At 42.7% G+C, this 23,930-nt stretch overlaps 1 protein-coding gene across 1 annotated transcript in view; it reads left to right on the top strand.

Moving 5' to 3' along the window:
* The window catches only part of ACVR2B (activin A receptor type 2B), a 198,129-nt gene that overhangs the window by 127,206 nt on the left and 46,993 nt on the right, over positions 1–23,930 (top strand). Inside the window, exons 2-3 of the mRNA XM_069729774.1 lie at positions 8,737–8,944; positions 23,080–23,177. Of these exons, the coding sequence (XP_069585875.1) occupies positions 8,737–8,944; positions 23,080–23,177 (306 nt within the window). The remainder of the gene's footprint in view (positions 1–8,736; positions 8,945–23,079; positions 23,178–23,930) is intronic.

Raw genomic sequence — 23,930 nt, forward strand, 5'->3', positions numbered from 1 at the left:
CACATGGGGGATTCATTGGTCCAGGGGCTTTGGGATCATGATCAGATGGAGATGTCTTCCAATCTAAAGGAGTTAACGGCTGTGGAGCAGGCGGTTAAAACACTCCTTGTCTGTCTACAGGGCCACCACGTGCGGGTATTCTCGGACAATCGAGTCACCGTGGCATACATAAATCACCAAGGCGGGACTCGTTCCAGATCCCTGATGTGTGTAGCAGATCGTCTGTTTCATCTAGCAGAGCAACATCTTCTCTCGTTGACGGCTCTACACATAAAAGGGGCAGAAAACACTACAGCGGATTTCTTAAGTCGCAACACATTAAGGCAGGGAGAGTGGTCCCTGAACAGCACCATCTTCGACCTTATCGTGGAAAGGTGGGGACAACCAGAGGTAGACCTGTTTGCCACAAAAGGAAACAGGAAAGTTGCACAGTTCTGCTCTCTGAACCCCAGAGAAAATCCCCTGTCAGTAGACGCCCTCCTCATAGACTGGAACTTCAGGCTAGCCTACGCCTTTCCTCCCCTGTCTCTACTTCCTCTGGTGGTGAGGAAAATCAGGAAGGACAAGGCCACAGTGATAGTAATTGCCCCCTTCTGGCCCAGAAGGACGTGGTTTCCATGCCTGAGGGCTATGTCGATATCCGATCCATGGGTCTTGCCAGACATTCCGGATCTCCTATCCCAGGGCCCAGTCTACCATCCTCGAGCGGTTGGCCTTCATCTGACGGCGTGGATTTTGAGCGGGCGCTACTAAAAGATAGGGGGTTCTCGCCAGCCCTCATTAACACGCTGCTGAAAAGCAGGAAAATGATAACCACAAAAATCTATGTCAGAATCTGGAAGAGGTTTCTTCAGAACTCGGGGGCAACAGCTGGACAGTCAATACCGATTGTCCAGATCTTGGAATTCTTACAAAGGGGGTTAGATATGGGGTTATCCCCAAATACTCTTAAGGTGCAGGTATCAGCCTTGGGGGCCCTCTTTGGCTGCAACATCGCTGAGAATCACTGGGTCAGCAGATTCATCAGGGCAACAAAGCGGTCTAGACCAATTGTGAAGGATAGAGTCATGCCTTGGGACCTGAACCTAGTCCTCTCAGCCTTGACAGAGGCCCCATTTGAGCCAATTACTTCAGCCTCTATTAAAAATCTTTCCCTTAAAGTAGCCTTCCTGGTGGCCATAACATCGGCGCGTAGGATAGGCGACATCCAAGCATTATCCAGGGTTCCCCCTTACATGCAGCTTAGGGATGATAGAGTGATACTATCCCCTGATCCAGCATATCTCCCTAAGGTAGTGTCCAGTTTCCACAGAACACAGGAAATAGTCCTTCCATCTTTCCTCCCCAGTCCTACCAACGATAAGGAGAGGAAGTTACACACCTTAGATGTAAGAAGATGTATCCTGCAGTATCTAGCGGTAACTGATTCCTGGAAGTTAGATAATGCCTTATTCGTGTCCTATCAGGGTAGTAGGAAAGGGCATAGAGCATCGAAGTCTACTCTAGCTAGATGGATCAGGGAGGCTATCTCGCTGGCTTATATCTCAAAGGGCAAGCCGGCGCCTAAAGGTCTTAAAGCGCATTCCACTAGAGCTATGGCGGCTTCGTGGGCGGAAAGATTGGAGGTGTCGATCGACCAGATTTGTAAGGCTGCTACTTGGTCTTCTCCAAACACTTTCTACAACCATTATAGATTGAACCTGGGTGCCTCCTCTGACCTCTCTTTTGGTGTAAGGGTGCTGCAAGCTGTAGTCCCTCCCTAGTTAGTTACTCTCTGTAATTCTCTCCGTAGTGCTGTCATGGACGACCGAATAAAGTCTTAGTTACTCACCGGTTAACGGTGTTTTTCGGAGTCCATGACAGCACCTGTACATACCCTCCCGTCTTCTTAAAGTTCTGGGTGTACACCTCTTCCTTTATTTATATATAATTCACGGGTAGTGAATAGTTAATATTGTATTATTGTTTATTGTGTATGCTATTAACCTTGGTGGTCCTCTTATGCTCTGTAAACCAACTGATGCGTGGGGAGAGGTGCCGCCCTTATGTATCTGTAGGTTTCCTGTTCCTGAAGGGCGGATCCCCTCTCTCCGTAGTGCTGTCATGGACTCCGAAAAACACCGTTAACCGGTGAGTAACTAAGACTATTTAAAACACAGAAAAAAAAAAAACCTACATGTTTGGACCGCTACTGTAACACCACAAATATACAAGAGTACCCCCTGCAGGACACTAGATTAATTGCACTGACCATTTTAGCCACTAACTTGAAAATTTATGTTTTTCATTACATTTTTCTATAGCCTTTCAAATCCGTTTTCAGTTCTATGAATCCATTCATTGTAATAATTGCAAATTCGCAGAGAAGTTATCTGCTTTGTTTGCTGCTCGGCGTCTATTGGCTTTTGTAAATTGCTTGATAGATTACGAAGCACTTCATTGCCATTACAACATATGGTCTTTATTGCTGTAGTTTTTACACTGCTCTTATGGGAAACATTTATTGGACACCAACGGGGTTATAAAACAAGGCAGAATCTCAATGTTCCTTTCCCAGAAGCCTAGGAATGCTTGATAGTCCATAAGCATAAAACCATTATAAAATACCTCTGCATTTATTTTTATCCAGAAGTGAAATTCTTCTATAAATGCCTCCAATTCTTAACTACTTATTTGTAATTATGTATTTTGTCCAATGTATTTGTGTAAATGGAGGCTCTGGTGGGAAGGTCTGTGGTCTCCGCTCTACTCGGCAGTGTGAACACACAGTGGCTTTCATTCTCCGTAGTTTGTGACCAGGGCTGTGCAGTTGGTAAGCCAAAACTGACTTCTCAATTTCCATGACACCAACTCTGACTCAGACTCCCACTCCACCAAAATGGGCTCCAACTTCACGACTCCAACTCCACAGCCCTAACAGGGCTGCGCAGTAGGTAAGCCAAAACTCCGACTCCTCAAATACATGACACCAACTCCGACTCTCACTCCACCAAAATGGGCTCTGACTTCACGACTCCAACTCCACAGCCCTAACAGGGCTGCGCAGTAGGTAAGCCAAAACTCCGACTCCTCAAATTACATGACACCAACTCCGACTCTCACTCCACCAAAATGGGCTCCGACTTCACGACTCCAACTCCACAGCCCTAACAGGGCTGTGCAGTTTGTAAGCCAAATCTCCGACTCCTCAATTTCCATGACACCAACTCCGACTCCCACTCCACCAGAATGGGCTCCGACTCCACGACTCCGAATCTACAGCCCTAACAGGGCTGTGCAGTTTGTAATCCAAAACTCTGACTCCTCAAATTACATGACACCAACTCCGACTCTCACTCCACCAAAATGGGCTCCGACTTCACGACTCCGACTCCACAGCCCTAATAGGGCTGTGGAGTTGGTAAGCCAAACCTCCGACTCCTCAGTTTTCATGACACCGACTCCACAGCCCTTTTTATCACTTTATGACCATGGATAAGGAGGGCCAGATTTGGGATAGTCTTGTCTACTCTCTTATGATTGATTGGAATAATCAGGTGGGAAATTTTAAACGTTTTTATATGGGGCTACAATTGTGCTAGAAATGTCCTAGATCAAGGCAAAATTGCCAATTTTTGTCCAGTAGTGAGAATTCACTCGTTTTTTAAATGTTTCGTGAAGAATTAAATGTTATGGTTTGTCAGCATAATATCACTTCATGTGAAGAGGCATCTGCTAATCGTTAGCCGTGGAAACTGGGGAAAAAGACAAAATTGTGAAACATATTATTGATACATATAAATGTGTAGTTTTTGAATCATTAAAAGTCATTATATGATCATTTGTCTCTCGTTTTTACATAGTTATCTTTACATGTAAGAGGGTTGATGACCTGAGATTGATGGGAGTCCAAAACCCCGGGACCCCCACCGATGGCTGTAATCTGTGTATTCCCTTGAATGGGAGATACAGCTCAGTAATCGACTGCCGGTGCTGTTTACTGCTTGTCGGTAGGGGATGCAAGGTGTCAGCCCCCCACCAATATCATATTTGTTAATCTATCCTACGGATAATGGGTCATCAGTTGTTCAGTTTCTGACAACCCCTTTAAATGTGTGTACATGGGTAATAACACTATTCTCTGGCCTTTATGTGATTTGTAGCCAGCATTTTTAGCATTTATTCCCTCTGCTTTATAAGCCTCAGCATGTTCCCTTTGTGTTCTCTGCCCTTTTCTCCATTCCTTTTGCTTTTACAGGCACTGCAGACAAGCTTGTTGACAGATTTAAAGGGATTGACCAGGACTAAATTTAATTTTCAACTGGGCAACTACCTGCCTGTTCTATCCAGCACCGGTTCGGAGCTGACATTGACTGCTCCAGATGGCAATTCAGCTGCTCAACGTCAACAGAGCAGCTCTTCTTCCGGTATGTTCTGTGGACAGGACTTGGCCTTCCGTGTCAATCACCATGACATCAGGCGGTCATGCCTTGTCAACAGAGTGGAAGAGAAGCTGCTACTCTGTCGACATGACTTCAGCTGAAGCTGCAGAATCTCCGGCAGGAGCGGTCTGTGACGGCTGAGATCTTCTGCAGGAAGACCTGGCAGGTAGTTGGCATGTTAATGCCGGCCAGTTCTTAGGCACCATAGTAAAGAAATTAAATGTAATATATTTCTGGATTAACCCTATCAGCAGTTTTTGAGAGCGAATGATCAATGTAGGAGACCAAAAATAACTAAGTGGAGAAAGAAGCAAATTTCTCCGAAAATATATATTAACAAAGTTTCTTATTTTCAGTTGTACTATTGATTTATGGGCAAAAAAGTGTATTTTCCATTTAAACATCCCCCTCTGCCTCCTAGAGGTTTTTAAGCTGGAGACCACCCCCTCTGAGATGTAAATACACAAACGGGGCATATTGAAAAGTTCTCAAAATTGACCATCCACAATAATCTAATTTCTGCACATCTTTTTTTGAAGATGTGCGTACTTGTACTTTTGTACTATAAAGACTGTTTCTGTAGGAGAATTTTTGTGAGCGGATTGAATAATCTGATAATTTTGGCCAGATGTTTCTTATGTCTGGTAAAGGTTGTGTGTTCTTTAGAGGATTCAATCATCCCTCCATACTGTTGAGTTGTGCATCTTCTTTATATTGTAGTGAAAAGTTATTTAATCTGCTGGACATGAAAGGTTGTGACCTATTTTTTTGTTTTATTCTACCAGATATATTTAGCTTTAAATACACAACAGTGGAGGATGATAGATGCTTTTCCTTTTACGATCCGTGCGTTACACCGGTTATTTTCCCCGGTAATTGCCGTTATGAGGCTCGGAAGCGTTTAGTCTCGTCTGTTTTCCCATGAAGCGAAGTGTCTCTAAGATGGCATAAAAGTTATGTTTCACTCCAAATCCAGGACACGAGGAGTAATGGTCCAGCTTAGCACCATGTGAGGTCTGAGCAATGAACTAGACGCATTTATGTTCATTTTCACCGAGTGGTTCCTTTTTATAGATTGCATAAATTATACACAGTTGGTTTCAAGTTGTACAGAATTCATCTTTTAAGAGGTTTTTTTTCCCCGCATTAGTAATAGAGCATTTAAAATTTTAAGAGCCCAGAAAAAGAATCCGCTGAAATACTGTATATGAAGGTTTAATGTTCTGTGACTTGAAGATTTGAATGTGGTAGAGGCCCTTTTACCGGGAGCCATACTCCATTGTTAGTCCAGATACATAACCCACCAGTCATTCAACAAGTGGATCTCAAACGCTGCTGTTCTAACCAGGGCTGTTGTATTAGTGTCAATTTTGGTGGAGTCAGAGGCAGTATAAAATAGACCGCCTCCAACTCCTAAAATACGTAATAAATTGGGTACTGTAGGATCTCGGCTTTTAGCTGAGATGAATCTGTGCTGCACTTTATGTACATGCTCCGTAGTGACCAGTACTGTGGAGATGAATCTCTGCTGCACTTTATGTACATGCTCAGTAGTGACCAGTACTGTGGAGATGAATCTTTGCTGCACTTTATGTACAAACTCAGTAGTGACCAGTACTGTGGAGATGAATCCTGTGCTGCACTTTATGTACATGCTCAGTAGTGACCAGTACTGTGGAGATGAATCTTTGCTGCACTTTATGTACAAACTCAGTAGTGACCAGTACTGTGGAGATGAATCCTGTGCTGCACTTTATGTACATGCTCAGTAGTGACCAGTACTGTGGAGATGAATCTCTGCTGCACTTTATGTACATGCTCAGTAGTGACCAGTACTGTGGAGATGAATCTCTGCTGCACTTTATGTACATGCTCAGTAGTGACCAGTACTGTGGAGATGAATCCTGTGCTGCACTTTATGTACATGCTCAGTAGTGACCAGTACTGTGAAGATGAATCTCTGCTGCACTTTATGTACATGCTCAGTAGTGACCAGTACTGTGGAGATGAATCTTTGCTGCACTTTATGTACAAACTCAGTAGTGACCAGTACTGTGGAGATGAATCCTGTGCTGCACTTTATGTACATGCTCAGTAGTGACCAGTACTGTGGAGATGAATCTGTGATGCACTTTATGTACATGCTCAGTAGTGACCAGTACTGTGAAGATGAATCTGTGCTGCACTTTATGTACATGCTCCGCAGTGAAGAATGTATGATTGAGCCAGAATCAGAGAAATTGAGAATTCTTGAGTCGAAGGTCTGGCTTACCGACTCCACAGCTCTGATTTCAACCTATACCAGAGGGGTGCACTTGTGATGAACTAAAGTTAAAATGACGGTTACAACTTTGTGCTCCTTTCTTTCTTTATTTTTTTGGATACTGATTTCCTATGGTAATTCTTCTTTCCCTTAATGATTTGTTACCGGACACATCTCTGCCTGATTATAAGTAGTAGCTCTCGTGTGAATAAAATTTCAGCAGGTTTTCCCTACCTCATCTGAGAACTGTATGATGTAGGAGCAGAGACCCCGATTCTAACGATGTATCACAGTTTACTGAGTGCTGAAGTTTTGATGAAAATCGTTTTATCTGCTGCAGATCTAGCAGTTCTCTCAATGTTGTGCTCTGTATAACCCTGCCCTCACCACTCATGGGCAGCTTTCTGTGTACACTGTGCATAGGCAGAAAGCTGCCAGTCAGTGATGGGGGCGTGGTGGGATTATCTGGCAGCAGGCTAAGTAGTCCGCTGCTGATAATCTCCTGGTGTGAAGTTTTCATAAAATCACTTATCGAGCCCTGTAAGTGACTCATCACTTGAATCTTGGTCTTTGCCCCACTCTATACTACTAAGACTAGGTAGCCAAACCCCGAAGACAGATTTCCTTTAACTTATAGATTCTTATGAGTGTCTTAATCAGCCGTATGCTTGTCTTTACATCAATACAGAATGAGCGGTAACGTTAAGGTAAACTTTAAGAAGTTTAGGCTTCCTTTACGTCTCTGTTGAAGGCTATGCTATAATTCTCCATGTCACGTTCTGTCAACAACAATTAAAAATTAGATATTAAAAAAAGATGATGGTCACCGTGGCTGAAACCTAATAAAGCCTTTTCCTTCAGGTACTGTTAGTATGTGTCATGTGGCATAGCCTAAAGCCCGAAATACACATTGGACTGCTTTTGAACGACAGTCATCTCGGCTGACTTTCCCATACACACCAGTACACGTTTGGCTGAACATTCCGGTGTTCTTTATGAGACTTCTGTTGCCAGACATGGTTGGTGGCGACATATCAGACAATATATTTGGCAGTCTATAATAGGACACGCTGGATCGGTATTTCCCCTGGCAACTAATTGACCGCCGCTCCCATACATATTAATTTCAATGCCGAACCCATTGATAGTGGTGGTTTCGGCCAACGTTACTCTGTGTATGGAGGGTGTTAAAGAATTTCTGTACAATCTAAATCTGATCAAGCTGGCTCTCATTAGATAGCTGTCAGATGACCAATGATTCAGCCAACAACTGCATCTTCCAACTCTCCCGATGCTCGGTTCCGCCTGGTATTCCTGCGTCCTCTATAAAAGAGCTGCTTATCTTCTCTCCTGACCAAAAGGGTCTGACAACAGAATTCCACTTACCCTATCCTTTTGTCCACCAACACATTCAAGGGTCGGCCGATCCCGTTGGAATCGGCGGGTTCACTTGACCTTTATCTAATGTGTAACTGTTTGGAACCTATACCACATTAAGCCTAGTTACTACTAGACATATCTGAAAAAGGCTTGTAGGCTATGCAGACCTCTTAGTTTTATGCTTCTAGGTGTGTAACAATACTGGTTTTTGTCGGCACAGGCTTTATTGTAGTTTTTTTATGACTTTTGAGGTGCTAGCTTCCATTTTTTAGCTTACACAATTTTTTCAGTTCACAAAAAAATATTTAAAGACTCCACACGATCATTAAATGTCATCTTTAAAAACCATGGAGCAGTTATTACTTTCTATCCGTTTTTGTTGGACACTGACATAGTTGCGTTCCTCACTGCCTCCATTATGATTAATAAGCAATTAGTATGCCTTTAAAGTGTTTCTATAGGTTAATGAAGCAGGAGCGATCTTGTCACCACTCAGGTTATTTTATTGCTTTGGTGCCGGTTTTTCTCCATTGCCCACGGGGGCCTCTTTCTACAATGCAAATATTTATAGGGAATAGTATGCAGACTGTCTAAAAGATAAACTAATGTACACACGAATGTAATTGCACCCAGAAGCAGGTATTTAACTCCACGACGATTTTTGTTTCTTAGGGTATGCTCACAACGAAGAGGACCCTCGTGAATGCATTTATTATAATGTCAACTGGGAGATCGAGAAAACAAACCAGAGTGGAGTGGAGCGGTGCGATGGTGAGAAGGACAAACGGCTTCACTGCTACGCATCCTGGAGGAATAATTCTGGTTTCATCGAACTTGTGAAGAAAGGATGTTGGTTAGATGACTTCAACTGCTACGACCGGTAAGTTGATGGCTATATCTGCTATTATTTGCCTACCGACTCTCTTCTTAGTAGTTATATTAAGCTTTTGGCTTCTCATTATCCACCATGGAACAACACTTTAAGCTTATCTACTTATTGAGTATGGGCCCTGCAATGACTACTTCTATTCCCTACAGGCGACAATGTTGATCAATTCCAGTTGATCGGATCATGCCGTATTTTGGTTTACATCAGTGGTGGTCAGCAAAGCTTATCATGGCGACTTTAGTCTTCATTAAATGGCTCCACATGACAAATGCCGTGTGATGGTGATGGGTGTAGACCCATTGAGCCACTTGCAGGGCCATAATGGAGTAACTACCTGGTCTTCACTAGAGACTTCGATGGTGAGGATTGGCTTGGGCCATTAGTGTAGCCACCAGGTGTAATTCCAGGGCAGTTCCTGGACCTGCATCAGCTGACCAAAGGGTCAGGGGCGCAAAAGGTGTAAACAGAGACGTGATCAGAAAGTTTAAAGTCAGGGCAGGCAGCACAGGTTCAAAATATGAAGACAGGGTTAGACAAAATGAGGAAACAAGCAAGGTTGGTAACAGGAGAGACAAACTGAAATGCACCTAAACTGGATACTAGAGATGTACTGCACTAGGAACCTAAGTTAAGGCAAGATGTGGAGGGAGGATAAATCCCCCTGCTGGCAGGGGATAGGCCAGAGAAGCAAAACTTTGCAGGACACAGTGGGTTAAATTTCTGCAGTGTCTGGCCGTGCCTCCCTATAGGCAGAAGGATACAGCAGGAAGATACAGCCGTGCTGGGAGTGCTGCAAAAGGCAACTCGGAGAGATGGTGTAACACGAAGAGGAGCAGAGCGGAAACTCGGTGAGTAGGATGGCGCTCCCTAACAGTGCGAGTCACCAGCGTCACACACCGCTCATATGAATATACCTTCTGGTGGCCTTACATCAGGATCAATAGGGCCAAAATGTCAGCTGATTAGTTGTTCGCTCTAGATATATTTTTCCCCTAAAATGGGTAAAAATAATTCAGTAGTTGAGGCACTGGACAGCATAGTGACAATGAAGGTTATTATTACAGCTTTAACAATGGTGGGTTCACCTGGCGTCTTAAGGAATTTCAGCAGCAACACTGAACATAAAGTTGCACTCCATCACTGAGTGGTAGACGTGGGGCACCCCAGTGTTCATGAGAATAAACTTCACTGCACACTTCCGGGCTCATGCAATCGTGACTGTATTAGTACAGCAGATACATCACATGGACGAGGGGGACTATTTCAGGTGGCAAAGGGACATTTCAACTCTACCGCGTCTTCATAAAAATACCGCAACATCAGTGTAAGAAGTATCAGGGCTGGTGGAATAAGCGCTGGGCACCGCCGAGTGGGAGCCAGCCTAATTCTTCACAATTGCAGGATTCCGGAATCTTGCGGTGACGATCCTCTTCATTTTCATAGTTAATCAGCAATACAAGGATGGAAGAAGAACTGGAAAACCGAAATGGTGTCGTTTCTATTAAATGGCTGCACATGGGCTACAACATATCGTACCGATGTGTTTCATCTCTCTATATTGCAGCATTAGTGCACTAAATGCTAATTATGTTTTATCACCTCCCACACATCGGGAAGTTATTACGATGACGTGACAGCTGTTTCCATACTAAAACACGAGCTTACATGCTAATTATGTTATCATACTGCTGCTATTATTCTGTGTTCTGTAAATTAGTCAGCAGATAATTACAATATTGCCACACTCCTGATCGCACAAAGCCCCATTAAGGTGGACAATGGGGGCCCCATACTTATTGTTTGGATTTTTCAATTTAATGGGAAAATATCAACCCAACTTAAATCTGGAAATAAATGAGCGCCTCGTCTATACTCGGGGAGGGAGAACAGACGTCCGTCCCCTCCTAGCGGTCACCATCAGGACTGATTGGGGGTGGGGGCTCAGGTTGATTCACTACCGTTTTATGCCATGGAGACGAGACATGCTATGGCCATTAGTTCAGAATATACCAGTAAGAAACAGGATGGTGGAAACAAGGATCCTTTTTGGAGAATTATGTCACATTTGTCACATGGATGGCACGGTGGCTCAGTGGTAAGCCACAATGGAGGCAAAGATGATATCTGTAAATCACTGTGGAGTTAACAAAGTCATATAAGCGAATAAAATAAAAGATAAAAAAACATTTGAGAGAAAAGAATCATTGGAAAGACTATCGCATACTTACGGTCACATGTGGCTGCTGCTCACAGCGTGTAGTGTGAGCAATGTGAGGAGTCATAGAGGACTGCAGACTGGTGATATAACACTGGACAACCCCTTTAACGTTGCACTGTGATCTGGTTCTAAACCCTCACGATGTCTGACTTTGCCATGTGAAAATTAGTTGTAGCTGATTAGTAATTCTACTTAAAAATATATATATTTTGCACGTAGTATATTGCCCAGTGACGTAGTATATTGCGCAGCCACGTAGTATATTGCCCAGTTACATAGTATATTGCCCAGTTATGTAGTATATTGCCCAGTCACGTAGGATATTGCCCAGTTACGTAATATATTGCCCAGTGACGTAGTATATCGCACAGCGACGTAGTATACAGCACAGAGCCACGTAGTATATTGCCCAGTTACGTAGTATATTGCCCAGTCACGTAGTATATTGCGCAGCCACGTAGTATATTGCCCAATGACGTAGTATATTGCACAGCGACGTAGTATACAGCACAGAGCCACGTAGTATATTGCCCAGTGACGTAGTATATTGCCCAGTGACGTAGTATATTGCCGAGTGACATAGTATACAGCACAGAGCCACGTAGTATATTGCCCAGTCACGTAGTATATTGCCCAGCCAGGTTTGTCACAGGTTAAAAAATAAAAAATATTCACCGTTCCGAAGCCCCCTTGTAGTCCACGGCAGCTTGCGGTCCCAGGGTTGGTATCAGAGCGCAGGACCTGTGATGACGTCGCAGTCACATGACCGTGACGTCATGGCAGGTCTTTCTAGCGCAGGCGCACAGGGCCTGTGAAGACGTCGCGGTCACATGACCGTGACGTCATGGCAGGTCCTTGGCGCGCAGGGCCTATGATGACGTCGTGGTCACATGACCGTGACGTCATGGCAGGTCCTTCTGCCATACCATCTTTGCCACCGGAAACTGCAGCGGAAGATGGCGGCCGGCGGGAGCGACTCAGCGGACTACGGAGGGTGAGTGTAGCAGGTTTATTTCTTTATTATTATTTTTAACAATACATTTTTTACTATTGATGCCTCATAGGCAGCGTCAATAGTAAAAAGTTGGGGACACACAGGGTTAATAGCGGCGGTAACGGAGTGCGTTACCCGCGGCATAATGCGGTCCGTTGCCGCCGGCATTAACCCTGTGTTAGCGGTGACCGGAGGGGAGTATGCGGGCGACAGGCACTGACTGCGGGGAGTAAGGAGCGGCCATTTTCTTCCGGACTGTGCCCATCTCTGATTGGTCGCGGCAGCCATGACAGGCAGCTGGTGAGACCAATCAGCGAATGAATAACCGTGACAGAAAGACAGACAGATAGGACAGACGGAAGTGACCCTTAGACAATTATATAGTAGATTATATATATATATATATATATATATAATCAGTACAGACCAAAAGTTTGGACACACCTTCTCATTTCAAGATTTTTCTGTATTTTCATGACTATGAAAATTGTAAATTCACACTGAAGGCATCAAAACTATGAATTAACACATGTAGAATTATATACTTAGCCACCTTTTGCTTTGATGACTGCTTTGCACACTCTTGGCATTCTCTTGATGAGCTTCAAGAGGTAGTCACCGGGAATCGTTTTCACTTCACAGTTGTGCCCTGTCAGGTTTATTAAGTGGGATTTCTTGCCTTATAAATGGGGTTGGGAGTATCAGTTGTGTTATGCAGAAGTCTGGTGGATACACAGCTGATAGTCCTACTGAATAAACTGTTAGCTGCTTTTTTCTTGCCATAATACAAATTCTAAGTAAAGAAAAACGAGTGGCCATCATTACTTTAAGAAATGAAGGTCAGTCAGTCCGAAAAATTGGGAAAACTTTGAAAGTGTCCCTAAGTGGCAAAAATCATCAAGCGCTACAAAGAAACTGGCTCACATGAGGACCGCCCCAGGAAAGGAAGACCAAGAGTCACCTCTGCTTCTGAGGATAAATTTATCCAAGTCACCAGCCTCAGAAATCGCAGGTTAACAACAGCTCAGATTAGAGACCAGGTCAATGCCACACAGAGTTCTAGCAGCAGACACATCTCTACAACAACTGTTAAGAGGAGACTTTGCATAGCAGGCCTTCATGGTAAAATAGCTGCTAGGAAACCACTAAGGACAGGCAACAAACAGAAGAGACTTGTTTGGGCTAAAGAACACAAGGAATGGACATTAGACCAGTGGAAATCTGTGCTTTGGTCTGATGAGTCTAAATTTGAGATCTTTGGTTCCAACCACTGTGTCTTTGTGCGACATAGAAAAGGTGAACGGATGAACTCTACATGCTTGGTTCCCACCGTGAAGCATGGAGGAGGAGGTGTGATGGTGTGGGGGTGCTTTGCTGGTGACACTGTTCGGGATTTATTCAAAATTGAAGGCATACTGAACCAGCATGGCTACCTCAGCATATTGCAGCGGCATGCTATTCCATCTGGTTTGCGTTTAGTTGGACCATCATTTATTTTTCAACAATGACCCCAAACAGACCCCCAGGCTGTGTAAAGGCTATTTGACCAAGAAGGAGTGTGATGGGGTGCTAAGCTAGATGACCTGGCCTCCACAGTCACCAGACCTGAACCCAATCGAGATGGTTTGGGGGTGAGCTGGACTGCAGAGTAAGGGCAAACAAGTGCTAAGCATCTCTGGGAACTCCTTCAAGATTGTTGGAAGACCATTCCTGGTGACTACCTCTTGAAGCTCATCAAGAGAATGCCAAGAGTGTGCAAAGCAGTCATCAAAGCAAGAGGTTGCTACTTTGAAGAACCTAGAATATAAGAACCGTTTATTTTCACGGTTCTGCCTTATAAACTGTAGTAAAACACTTGGGGGTTCAAAGTTCTCACAACACATCTAGATAAGTTCCTTGGGGGGTCTAGTTTCCATTATGGGGTCATTTGTGGGGGGTTTCTACTGTTTAGGTACATCAGGGGCTCTGCAAATGCAACGTGACGCCTGCAGACCAATCGATCTAAGTCTGCATTCCAAACGGCGCTCCTTCCCTTCCGAGCTCTGCCGTGCGCCCAAACAGTGATTCCCCCCCCCCCCCCCACATATGGGGTATCAGCATACTCAGGACAAATTGGACAACAACTTTTGGGGTCCAATTTCTCCTGTTACCCTTGGGAAAATAAAAATTGTGGGCTAAAAGATCATTTTGTGGAAAAAAAAAATGATTTTTTAAATTTTCACGACTCTACATTCTAAACTTTAGTGAAACAATTGGGGGTTAAAAGTGCTCACCACTAATATAACCACCAGATAAGTTCCTTGGGGGGTCTAGTTTCCATTATGGGGTCATTTGTGGGGGGTTTCCACTGTTTAGGCGCATCAGGGGCTCTCCAAACGCGACATAACGCCCACAGACCATTCTATCTCCATTCCAGCCAATTTTGCATTGAAAAGTCAAATGGCACTCCTTCCCTTCCGAGCTCTGCCATGCGCTCAAACAGTGGTTTACCCCCATATATTGGATGTCAGCGTACTCAGGACAAATTGAACAACAACTTTTGGGGTCCAATTTGTCCGGTCACCCTGGAAAAAAAAAAATAATTTGGGGCGAAAAGATCATTTTTGGGAAAAAAATGATTTTTTTTTTTTTTACGGCTCTACATTATAAACTTCTGTGAAGTACTTGGGGGTTCAAAGTGCTCACCACACATCTAGATTAGTTCCCTAGGCGGTCTACTTTCCAAAATGGTGTCACTTGTGGAGGGTTTCCACTGTTTAGGCACATCAGGGGCTCTCTAAACGCGACATGGTGTCCGATCTCAATTCCAGCCCATATTGCATTGAAAAGTCAAACGGCGCTCCTTCCCTTCCGAGCTCTGCCATGCGCCCAAACAGTAGTTTACCCCCACACACGGGGTTTCAGCATACTCAGGACAAATTGCACATCAACTTTTGGGGTCCAATTTCTCCTGTTACCCTTGGTAAAATAAACAAATTGGATCTGAAGTAAAAATTCTGTGAAAAAAAAGTTAAATGTTCAATTTTTTTTAAACATTCCAAAAATTCCTGCGAAGCACCTGAAGGGTTAATAAACTTTTTGAATGTGGTTTTGAGTACCTTCAGGGGTGCAGTTTTTAGAATGGTGTCACTTTTGGGCATTTTCTGTCTCCTAACCCCCTCAAAAGCCACTTCAAGTGTGAGGTGGTCCCTAAAAAAAAAAATGGTTTTGCAAATTTTGTTGTAAAAATGAGAAATCGCTGGTCAAGTTTTAACCCTTATAACTTCCTAACAAAAAATTGTTCCCAAAATTGTGCTAATGTAAAGCAGACATGTGGGTAATGTTATTTATTAACTATTTTGTATGATATGACTGTCTAATTTAAGGGCATAAATACTAAAAGTTTAAAAATTGCAACATTTTCAAAATTTTCACCAAATTTCCATTTTTTTCCCACAAATGAATGCAAGTCAAATCGAATAAATTTTATCACCATCATAAAGTACAATATGTCATGAGAAAACAGTCTCAGAATCACCAGGATCCGTTAAGGCGTTTTAGAGTTATGACCTCATAAAGTGACAGTGGTCAGAATTGAAAAAAATGGCCTGGTCAGGAAGTTGAAAACAGGCTTTGGGGTGAAGGGGTTAAAAAAAATGTTGCACCGCTTGCCTTCTTTAGCTGCTGTATTACACTTTGTATTGCTGAATGCAGAATGATATTTAACTAGGTCGGCCGCATTATCTTTATTTTAACAGATGTGTTGGGGACATGATTTGTGGCACTTACTATTATATCGGTATGACAGGTTCTCCTCATGCTCCTCATAGGCGCGGGCAGAATCGCGATTTGCCCTCACCTATTAACTAGTTAAATGCCGCTGTCAAACGCAGACAGCGGCATTTAACTAACGCATCCGGCCGGGCGGCCGGAAATGACGGCATCGCCGACCCCCGTCACATGGTCGGAGGTCGGCGATGCTTTTCCATTGTAACCATAGAGGTCCTTGAGACCTCTATGGTTACTGATCGTCGGTAGCTGTGAGCGCCACCCTGTGGACGGCGCTCACAGCACACCTGATTTGCTGCTATGTAGCAGAGGCGATCGTGCTGTGCCTGCTTCTAGCCTCCCATGGAGGCTATTGAAGCATGGCAAAAGTAAAAAAAAAAAAAAAAAAAGTTAAAATTTTTTTGAAAAAAATATAAAGTTTAAATCACCCCCCCTTTCGCCCCAATCAAAATAAATCAATTAAAAGAAAATCAAATCTACACATATTTGGTATCACCGCGTTTAGAATCGCCCGATCTATCAATTAAAAAAAAGCATTAACCTGATCGCTAAACGGCGTAGCGAGAAAAAAATTCGAAACTCCAGAATTACGTTTTTTGGTCGCCGCGACATTGCATTAAAATGCAATAACGGGCGATCAAAAGAACGTATCTGCACCAAAATGCTATCATTAAAAAGTCATCTCGGCACGCAAAAAATAAGCCCTCAACCGACCACAGATCATGAAAAATGGAGACGCTACGAGTATCGGAAAATGGCGCAAATTTTTTTTTTTTTTTAGCAAAGTTTGGAATTTTTTTTCACCGCTTAAGTAAAAAATAACCTAGTCATGTTAGGTGTCTATGAACTCGTAATGACCTGGAGAATCATAATAACAGGTCGGTTTTAGCATTTAGTGAACCTAGCAAAAAAGCCAAAATAAAAAACAAGTGTGGGACTGCACTTTTTTTGCAATTTCACCGCACTTGGAATTTTTTTCCCGTTTTCTAGTACACGACATGCTAAAACCAATGATGTCGTTCAAAAGTACAACTCGTCCCGCAAAAAGCCCTCACATGGCCAAATTGACGGAAAAATAACAAAGTTATGGCTCTGGGAAGGAGGGGAGTGAAAAACGAACACGGAAAAACGAAAAATCCCAAGGTCATGAAGGGGTTAATGGATCCATACACCACATGATCCATACACTCAACATCCGAATCTCCTGACTCAGCGGACTTCTCACTTCTGGCCTTTCATAGCTTTCATAGCTTCCCCTTCCCCCTTGTATTGTGTTCTGCCATCAGTCTTTCAATGTAGCCCTAGTTTTGCACATGGAAAAATAATAATTGTAAAGACCAACAAACAGGGATCCGTTTGTTATAGGGTAATTTGAAAGTGTGAATCGCGGTATTTCACAGCAGATTATCATGTGTTTTATGAGATTTGAAGCTGTGCCCTTCCCCATGAGACCAGCCTGCTCCATGTTGTAATTATTTCTTCCCTTCTCCTTACATACTATGCTGAACACCATATGACTCTATCAATAAATCTCCGAGGAAGCCGGGTCCCCATGTTTCTGACAACTGCTCTCTAGAGTGCACCATAAACATGACATATTCTTGTCGAATTATCTTTTTTTTTTCTGAAATGGCATTGTGACTAGTGGACGCACTCATTCCAGTTATTAGACATACCGCCATGTTAAATAAGTGTGCTCCGATTTGCCCTACACATATAGGAATTAATCTGCTCTGTGCATTATACAGGAAAGATATTTATTTTGGTACCGTGGTACTGTGTTGGCCAGTAGATAGAAAAATATTTAGAATTGGTAGTCCTCAGTGGTTGATACCTTTTTTTCAGTTAGCCATTAAAAGGTATCAACCACTGAGGACTCTCAATTCTAAATATTTTTCTATGCATTATAGTGAGTCTCAAACCGGCTTGACGGAGGTCCAAAATATTCTTTGTCTTCCGCCACTCATATTTATGTTGCTGTCATTGGTGCTTCTGGAGTCGATCCATGAATTTCCCATAATTAAAAAGTACCAAGATTTTTTAATAAATATTCAAATAAATATCAGGCGAAACCGATATTGTGACGTTTCCAGCGTTGTATTTCGGGGCTGCCCCGTTTCGCCATGGTTTGGTGCATTATAGGCAGGAGGATTGGCAATTTGTGGGGAGTCACAGTAAAGAACCCGTAGAAACTGTAATAGTGGCCATATTGTATTCACCAAAATTTTGAGCAAAAGTAAAAATACTGAATTTAGTTCTTGTAGGTCAAGTGTATATGTGACAAAAACTCCTAGTCTTATTGCCCCGTTGCCTCTGAACATGGGCATTTGACTGCACTAGGCAAAAGATGACTATTTTAGTAGTGATGGGAGGAGGTGTAACTGTTGAGATGAGAAATAACCAGATTTATTCCAACTAATTTCCTTCAAGACTAGATGCCAAAACCAAAAACCACTTGAAAAAATGTGTGTGTATGCATTTCAGGCTGAAATAGATGTCTGTGTATGGGTCATGATTAGTGATGAGCGAACATGCTCAGATACGGTGCTCACCGAGTGACTTTGGCGTGCCCGTATAATATGTTCGAGTCCCCACGGCTGCATGTCTCCTGGCTGTTAGGCAATCTCTGCATAAACTGCGGTTGTCAAACAGGGAGGAGAAATGCAGGTGAGGGTACACTAACAAATTTTCGAGCACGCCGAAGACACTCTGTTAGCACCCGAGCATACTCTGAGAACACCTTATCCGAGCACATTCACTCATCACTTATGATACATGGCCTGAAAGCAGATCTCCTGGACTAAACTTGATGGCCTCATTAGAATAACTGGGCTGTGTGTCGTGGGCTGTATACGGACGTCTTAATTTGGTCTTAATGGTATTCTTGTAATGGCACAGTCATATCATATAGGTTTTGTTACATTTCTGCTTCTGTAATGGAGGTGGGCCATGTTTTTGTAGTGATCGATGGAACATGTTCATCTATCTTGGCACATATTGGGTTCACAAAGCAGAATTTGTAGACTTAAGGTGCCCATGCAGCAAAAGCTGACCATACACTAGATGGCTGAATGATTCTTTGGGCGACCATTCAGCAGACAGCCATCTCGGCCAACTCCCCCATACACAGGAAGGTTTGTTTGGCTGATCGCTCCTCTGTTCTCTATGACCTATATCCGGGAGAATAATGTAATAGGCAGTCCAAAATTGGACAAATGGGATCAACAATCAGTCGGCCGGTGCCTTTATACACACTAGACCATCATCCGAACCGGTCTATATCGGTGGGTTCAGCCGACATTTGCCTGTGTATGTGGGCCTTTAGACAGTGGTTAGCTGTCCTCCCAATGCTTATGCACGCTCACCCGAGCATACATAATCCATGTCAGGTGGAAAGTAAGCCACTATTGGCAGCTTCTCTACTGTGGTTACAAAAGAATGTGGTTGTGTGGCTAATTTTTGTCTCATCTGACATTGGCTGGCAGGGTAGAGTCAGAAGGCACCTATACACATTTAATGTGGTAGGAATACTCGATCATTTAAGTAATATCCTAGTAGCACTAGTGGACACTGAAATATCTTATAATTAGAGATTGGCAAACATTTTCCAAACAAGTTCGCTTATCTCAAAGTTGGCACAAACGTTGCACATTTGGATTTCCGAATATTTTCCGCAAAATTTGGTAAATTATTGAGTTTTCACTAAGGCTGGGATCTTAGCGGCAATTCAGATTGGTGATAATGTTACCACCAGTAAGATCGTTACTAGTGATGAGCGAATATACTCGTTACTCGAAATTTCCTGAGCACACTCAGGGGTCCTCCGAATATTTTTTAGTGCTCGGAGATTTAGTTTTTCTTGCCGCAGCTGATTGATTTACATCTGTTAGCCAGCATAAGTACATGTGGGGGTTGCCTGGTAGCTAGTGAATCCCCACATGTAATCAAGCTGGCTAAGAGATGTAAATCATTCAGCTGCGGCAAGAAAAACTAAATCTGAGTACTAAAAAATACTTGGTGGACCCCCCGAGTATGCTCGAGAAATCTTGAGTAACGAGTATATTCGCTCATCACTAATTGTTACCATTGGTCAGAGCACTGCGGGATCACTCTGTCAGATGTCTGCGTGGCCACGCAGCTGTGACTGTGACTCGTGGTAAAAAGCTTATTATTTATTTACAGTTCAGGGGCCAACTGATGAATACTCCCATCAGCCGAGCCTGCTCTCGTTGTTGTTAGCAGCAGCAGGCGTAGGCTGATGGGAGTAGTAGTCCCAACAGCTGACGGCAGTGACCGTAAGTTAACTTTTTCCTTACCGTCACAGCTGCGGGCTCATGCTTTCATTTGACAGCGTGGGAACCGTGGCTCTGACCGGCTGTAATGATTTTACCACGGATCAGAGGCAGTGTTTGCCTCTTTGTCATGCACATGACAGCGTGGCAAACACTGGATGTTCTGGCCCCCCATTCAAGTGAATGAGATTCTGGTTTGTGGTGCTTGGGTACTGTTATAGTACCCAAACCAAACCTTTTTTAAACTGCTTGCAGAACATCCAGGGGTCCGCTCAGCTCCACTTATAATCTATACCAGTGTATATTATTTTTGCAATGTGCAAACCTCAAACCCCCCCCCCCCCCTTTTTTTTTTTTTTTTTTTTTAACATGCACATGAAAGCTCCTTTAAGCTGTGAGACTGTAGTTTTACTAAATGACTGATGTTTGGAATTTGCATTTGCAAAATGTCTAACCACATATATAAATGGCATGATCATACAGACTGGGATTTGTGTCTGGGATCCTGTGAGATGCCGGTAGCTCACATGTGCTGCCGATGAGATAAGCATTGCCTGCACTGAAGTTTTTGTCTGGAACAGTAAATATCTGCCATCAGCCAGATGAAACGGGATAAAAAAGAAATGGACTTCAAATAACAATCCTTTATAGAGGGAAGAAACCACATCAGACGCTGTGCAGACACCCAGCCACTAAAGCAGATTGTTCCCTTGGATAATGTGCTGTGGGTTTATCTGTACATACACTGTGTATGCCTTTACATTTATATATGTAAATTCTGTGTATAAACCTTTACATTTAGATTTGTGCATACTGTGTGTATATCTTTACATATGTATAAGTGCTTGTCACTAAATTAGAATATCATCAGAAAGTTAATTTATTTCAGTTTTTTAATACAAAAAGTGAAACTCATATAGTATTTACAAACAGAGTGATCTATTTCAAGTGTTTATTTCTGTTAATGTTGATGATTATGGCTTACAGCCAATGAAAACCCAAAAGTCATTATCTCAGTAAATTAGAATAATTAACAAACACCTGCAAAGGCTTGCTAAGCGTTTATAAAGGTCCTTTAGTCTGTTTCAGTAGGCTCCACAATCATGGGGAAGACTGCTGACTAGACAGATGCCCAGAAGGCAGTCATTGACACACTCCACAAGGAGGGGAAGCCACAAAAGGTCATTGCTACAGAAGCTGGCAGTTCACAGAGTGCTGTATCAAAGCATATTAATGGAAAGTTGAGTGGAAGGAAATAGTGTGGTAGAAAAAGGTGCACAAGCAACCGGGATAACCGCAGCCTTGAAAGGATTGTTAAGAAAAGGCCATTCAATAATTTGGCGGATATTCACAAGGAGTGGACTGCTGCTGGAGTCATTGCTTCAAGAGCCACCATACACAGAAGTATCCAGGACATGGGCTACAAGTGTCGCATTCCTTGTGTCAAGCCAGTAATGACCAATAGACAATGCCAGTAGTGTCTTACCTGGGCCAAGGAGAAAAAGGACTGGACTGTTGCTCAGTGGTCTAAGGTGTTGTTTCCAGATGAAAGTAAATTTTGCATTTCATTTGGAAATCAAGGTCCCAGAGTCTGGAGAAAGAGTGGAGAGGCCACAATCCAAGCTGCTGGAGGTCTATTGTGAAGTTTCCACAATCAGTGATGGTTTGGGGAGTCATGTCATCTGCTGGTGTAGGTCCACTGTGTTTTATCAAGACCAAAGTCAGCGCCGCCATCTAGCAGGAAATTTTAGAGCACTTCATGCTTCCCTCTGCCGACAAGCTTTTTGGAGATGGATATTTAATTCTCCAGCAGGACTTGACACCTGTCCACACTGCCAAAAGTACCAATACCTGGTTTGAAAACAACAGTATCACTGTGCTTGATTGACCAGCAAACTCGCCTGACTTTAGCCCCATAGACAATCTAGGGTATTCTCAAGAGAAAGATGAGACACCAGAGCTCACAATGCAGATGAGCTGAAGGCTTCTATCAAAGCAACCTGGGCTTCCATAACACCTCAGCAGTGCCACAGGCTGATCGCCTCCATGCCACGCCACATTGATGCAGTAATTGATGCAAAAAGAGCCCAGACCAAGTATTGAGTGCATTTACTGAATATACATTTCAGTAGGCCAACATTTTGTATTTTAAAATCATTTTTCAAGCTGATGTTAAAAGTATTCTAATTTACTGAGATAATGACTTTATGGCTTACAGCCAATGAAAACCCAAATCATCAACATTAACAAATGTAAACACTTGAAATAGATCACTCTGTTGGTAATGACTCTAATATGAGTTTCACTTTTTGTATTGAAGAACTTAAATTAACTTTTTGATGATATTCTAATTTTGTGAGAAGCAGCTGTATCTGTACATGCATTGTGTATGCCTTTATATTTATATCTGTACATTTTATACCTTTACATATATATCTGTGCATACCCTCTGTATATACCATTATATTTATAGCTATAGCTACACTGTGTGTATACCTTTACATATATATCAGTGCATACACTGTGTGTATATACCTCCTACATGTATATCTGTAGATGTCTGCACTGGGACTAACATTTACCAATTCTATGTCCACAATTTGATCATTTAGGGGTTGTCTGCATCAACAAGTAATGGGACTATAGCCATGAAGCTGTGTTACTTACCTGTAATATCCGCCGCCTCTCTGAACTTCCCGTTGACCTTTTGTTGTGCTGCAGTGATAATGTGACGTTGATGCGTGACCGCTGCCACCGATCACTGGCTACTGCTCTACTAACCACAAAGTGGCTGCTTTTGACTGTTTTATGGCTGCTTAGTGTTAAATTTTCATGTCTTGTTGTTTATTTCTAGGCCTCAATGTGTAGCGAAGGAAGAGAACCCCCAAGTATTTTTCTGCTGTTGTGATGGGAACTATTGTAATGAGAAATTTACTCATTTGCCTGATGTGGGTAAGTTTTTGCTTTAAAGTGGTGGAAAATATGTTTTGGCCTATGATAATTGAGTTGTGGAATGAAGTGCCACGGTTGCATGGTGTAAAAACAGCACCCCCTGTTGTCTGTGGCCTATATCTGCTACTGCGGCTTAGTTCCATTCACTATGTTCACATCCAGAAGAATGTAAAATAACTTTAACCCTGATATAGTTTCCAGTTTGGGGTGTTTTATTGGAATTCAACACTTATCTTCTCTTTTTTATGGAATTCCTAATTGTTGCAGCGTTCTAATATACATTGTTTTTCTGTCTTTTGTAAAGGTCTGTTCACACGCAGCATTTTTGTTGTAAATTTTCTGAAGGTTGAAAGAAAAAAAAAAAAAGCTGCATACAGAAAGTGCATTTTAACGTTTTTTTTCTATTAATGTGAACGAGTGAAATTTTCTGAAGAAATTGATATAATGCAGATGTCTAAAAATGTGCAGTAGCTTTAAAATAAAAAAGAAGGAAACACCATGTGAATGAGATTTATGACTCGTTCACGTTGCTGATACTGTAAAACGCAGCTGTATTGTGTTTTTTGTTTTTTTAATATTAGCACTAAAAAAACCATGTGAACATGGCCTTAGGCTAGGCTTACTTTCCTCCTGTGCTTTACACACATCTTTTTCAGGTTGCTTTTCATAAAGCAGCATCTTTGGTGTTTTTGGTCATTTTTGAGCTGCTCCAAAAGCCACCCGAAGAATGAACCTGTCACTAAAAGAATCTTG

The sequence above is a fragment of the Ranitomeya imitator genome, chromosome 6 (genome assembly GCF_032444005.1).
Source record: "Ranitomeya imitator isolate aRanImi1 chromosome 6, aRanImi1.pri, whole genome shotgun sequence".
NCBI lineage: Eukaryota > Metazoa > Chordata > Amphibia > Anura > Dendrobatidae > Ranitomeya > Ranitomeya imitator.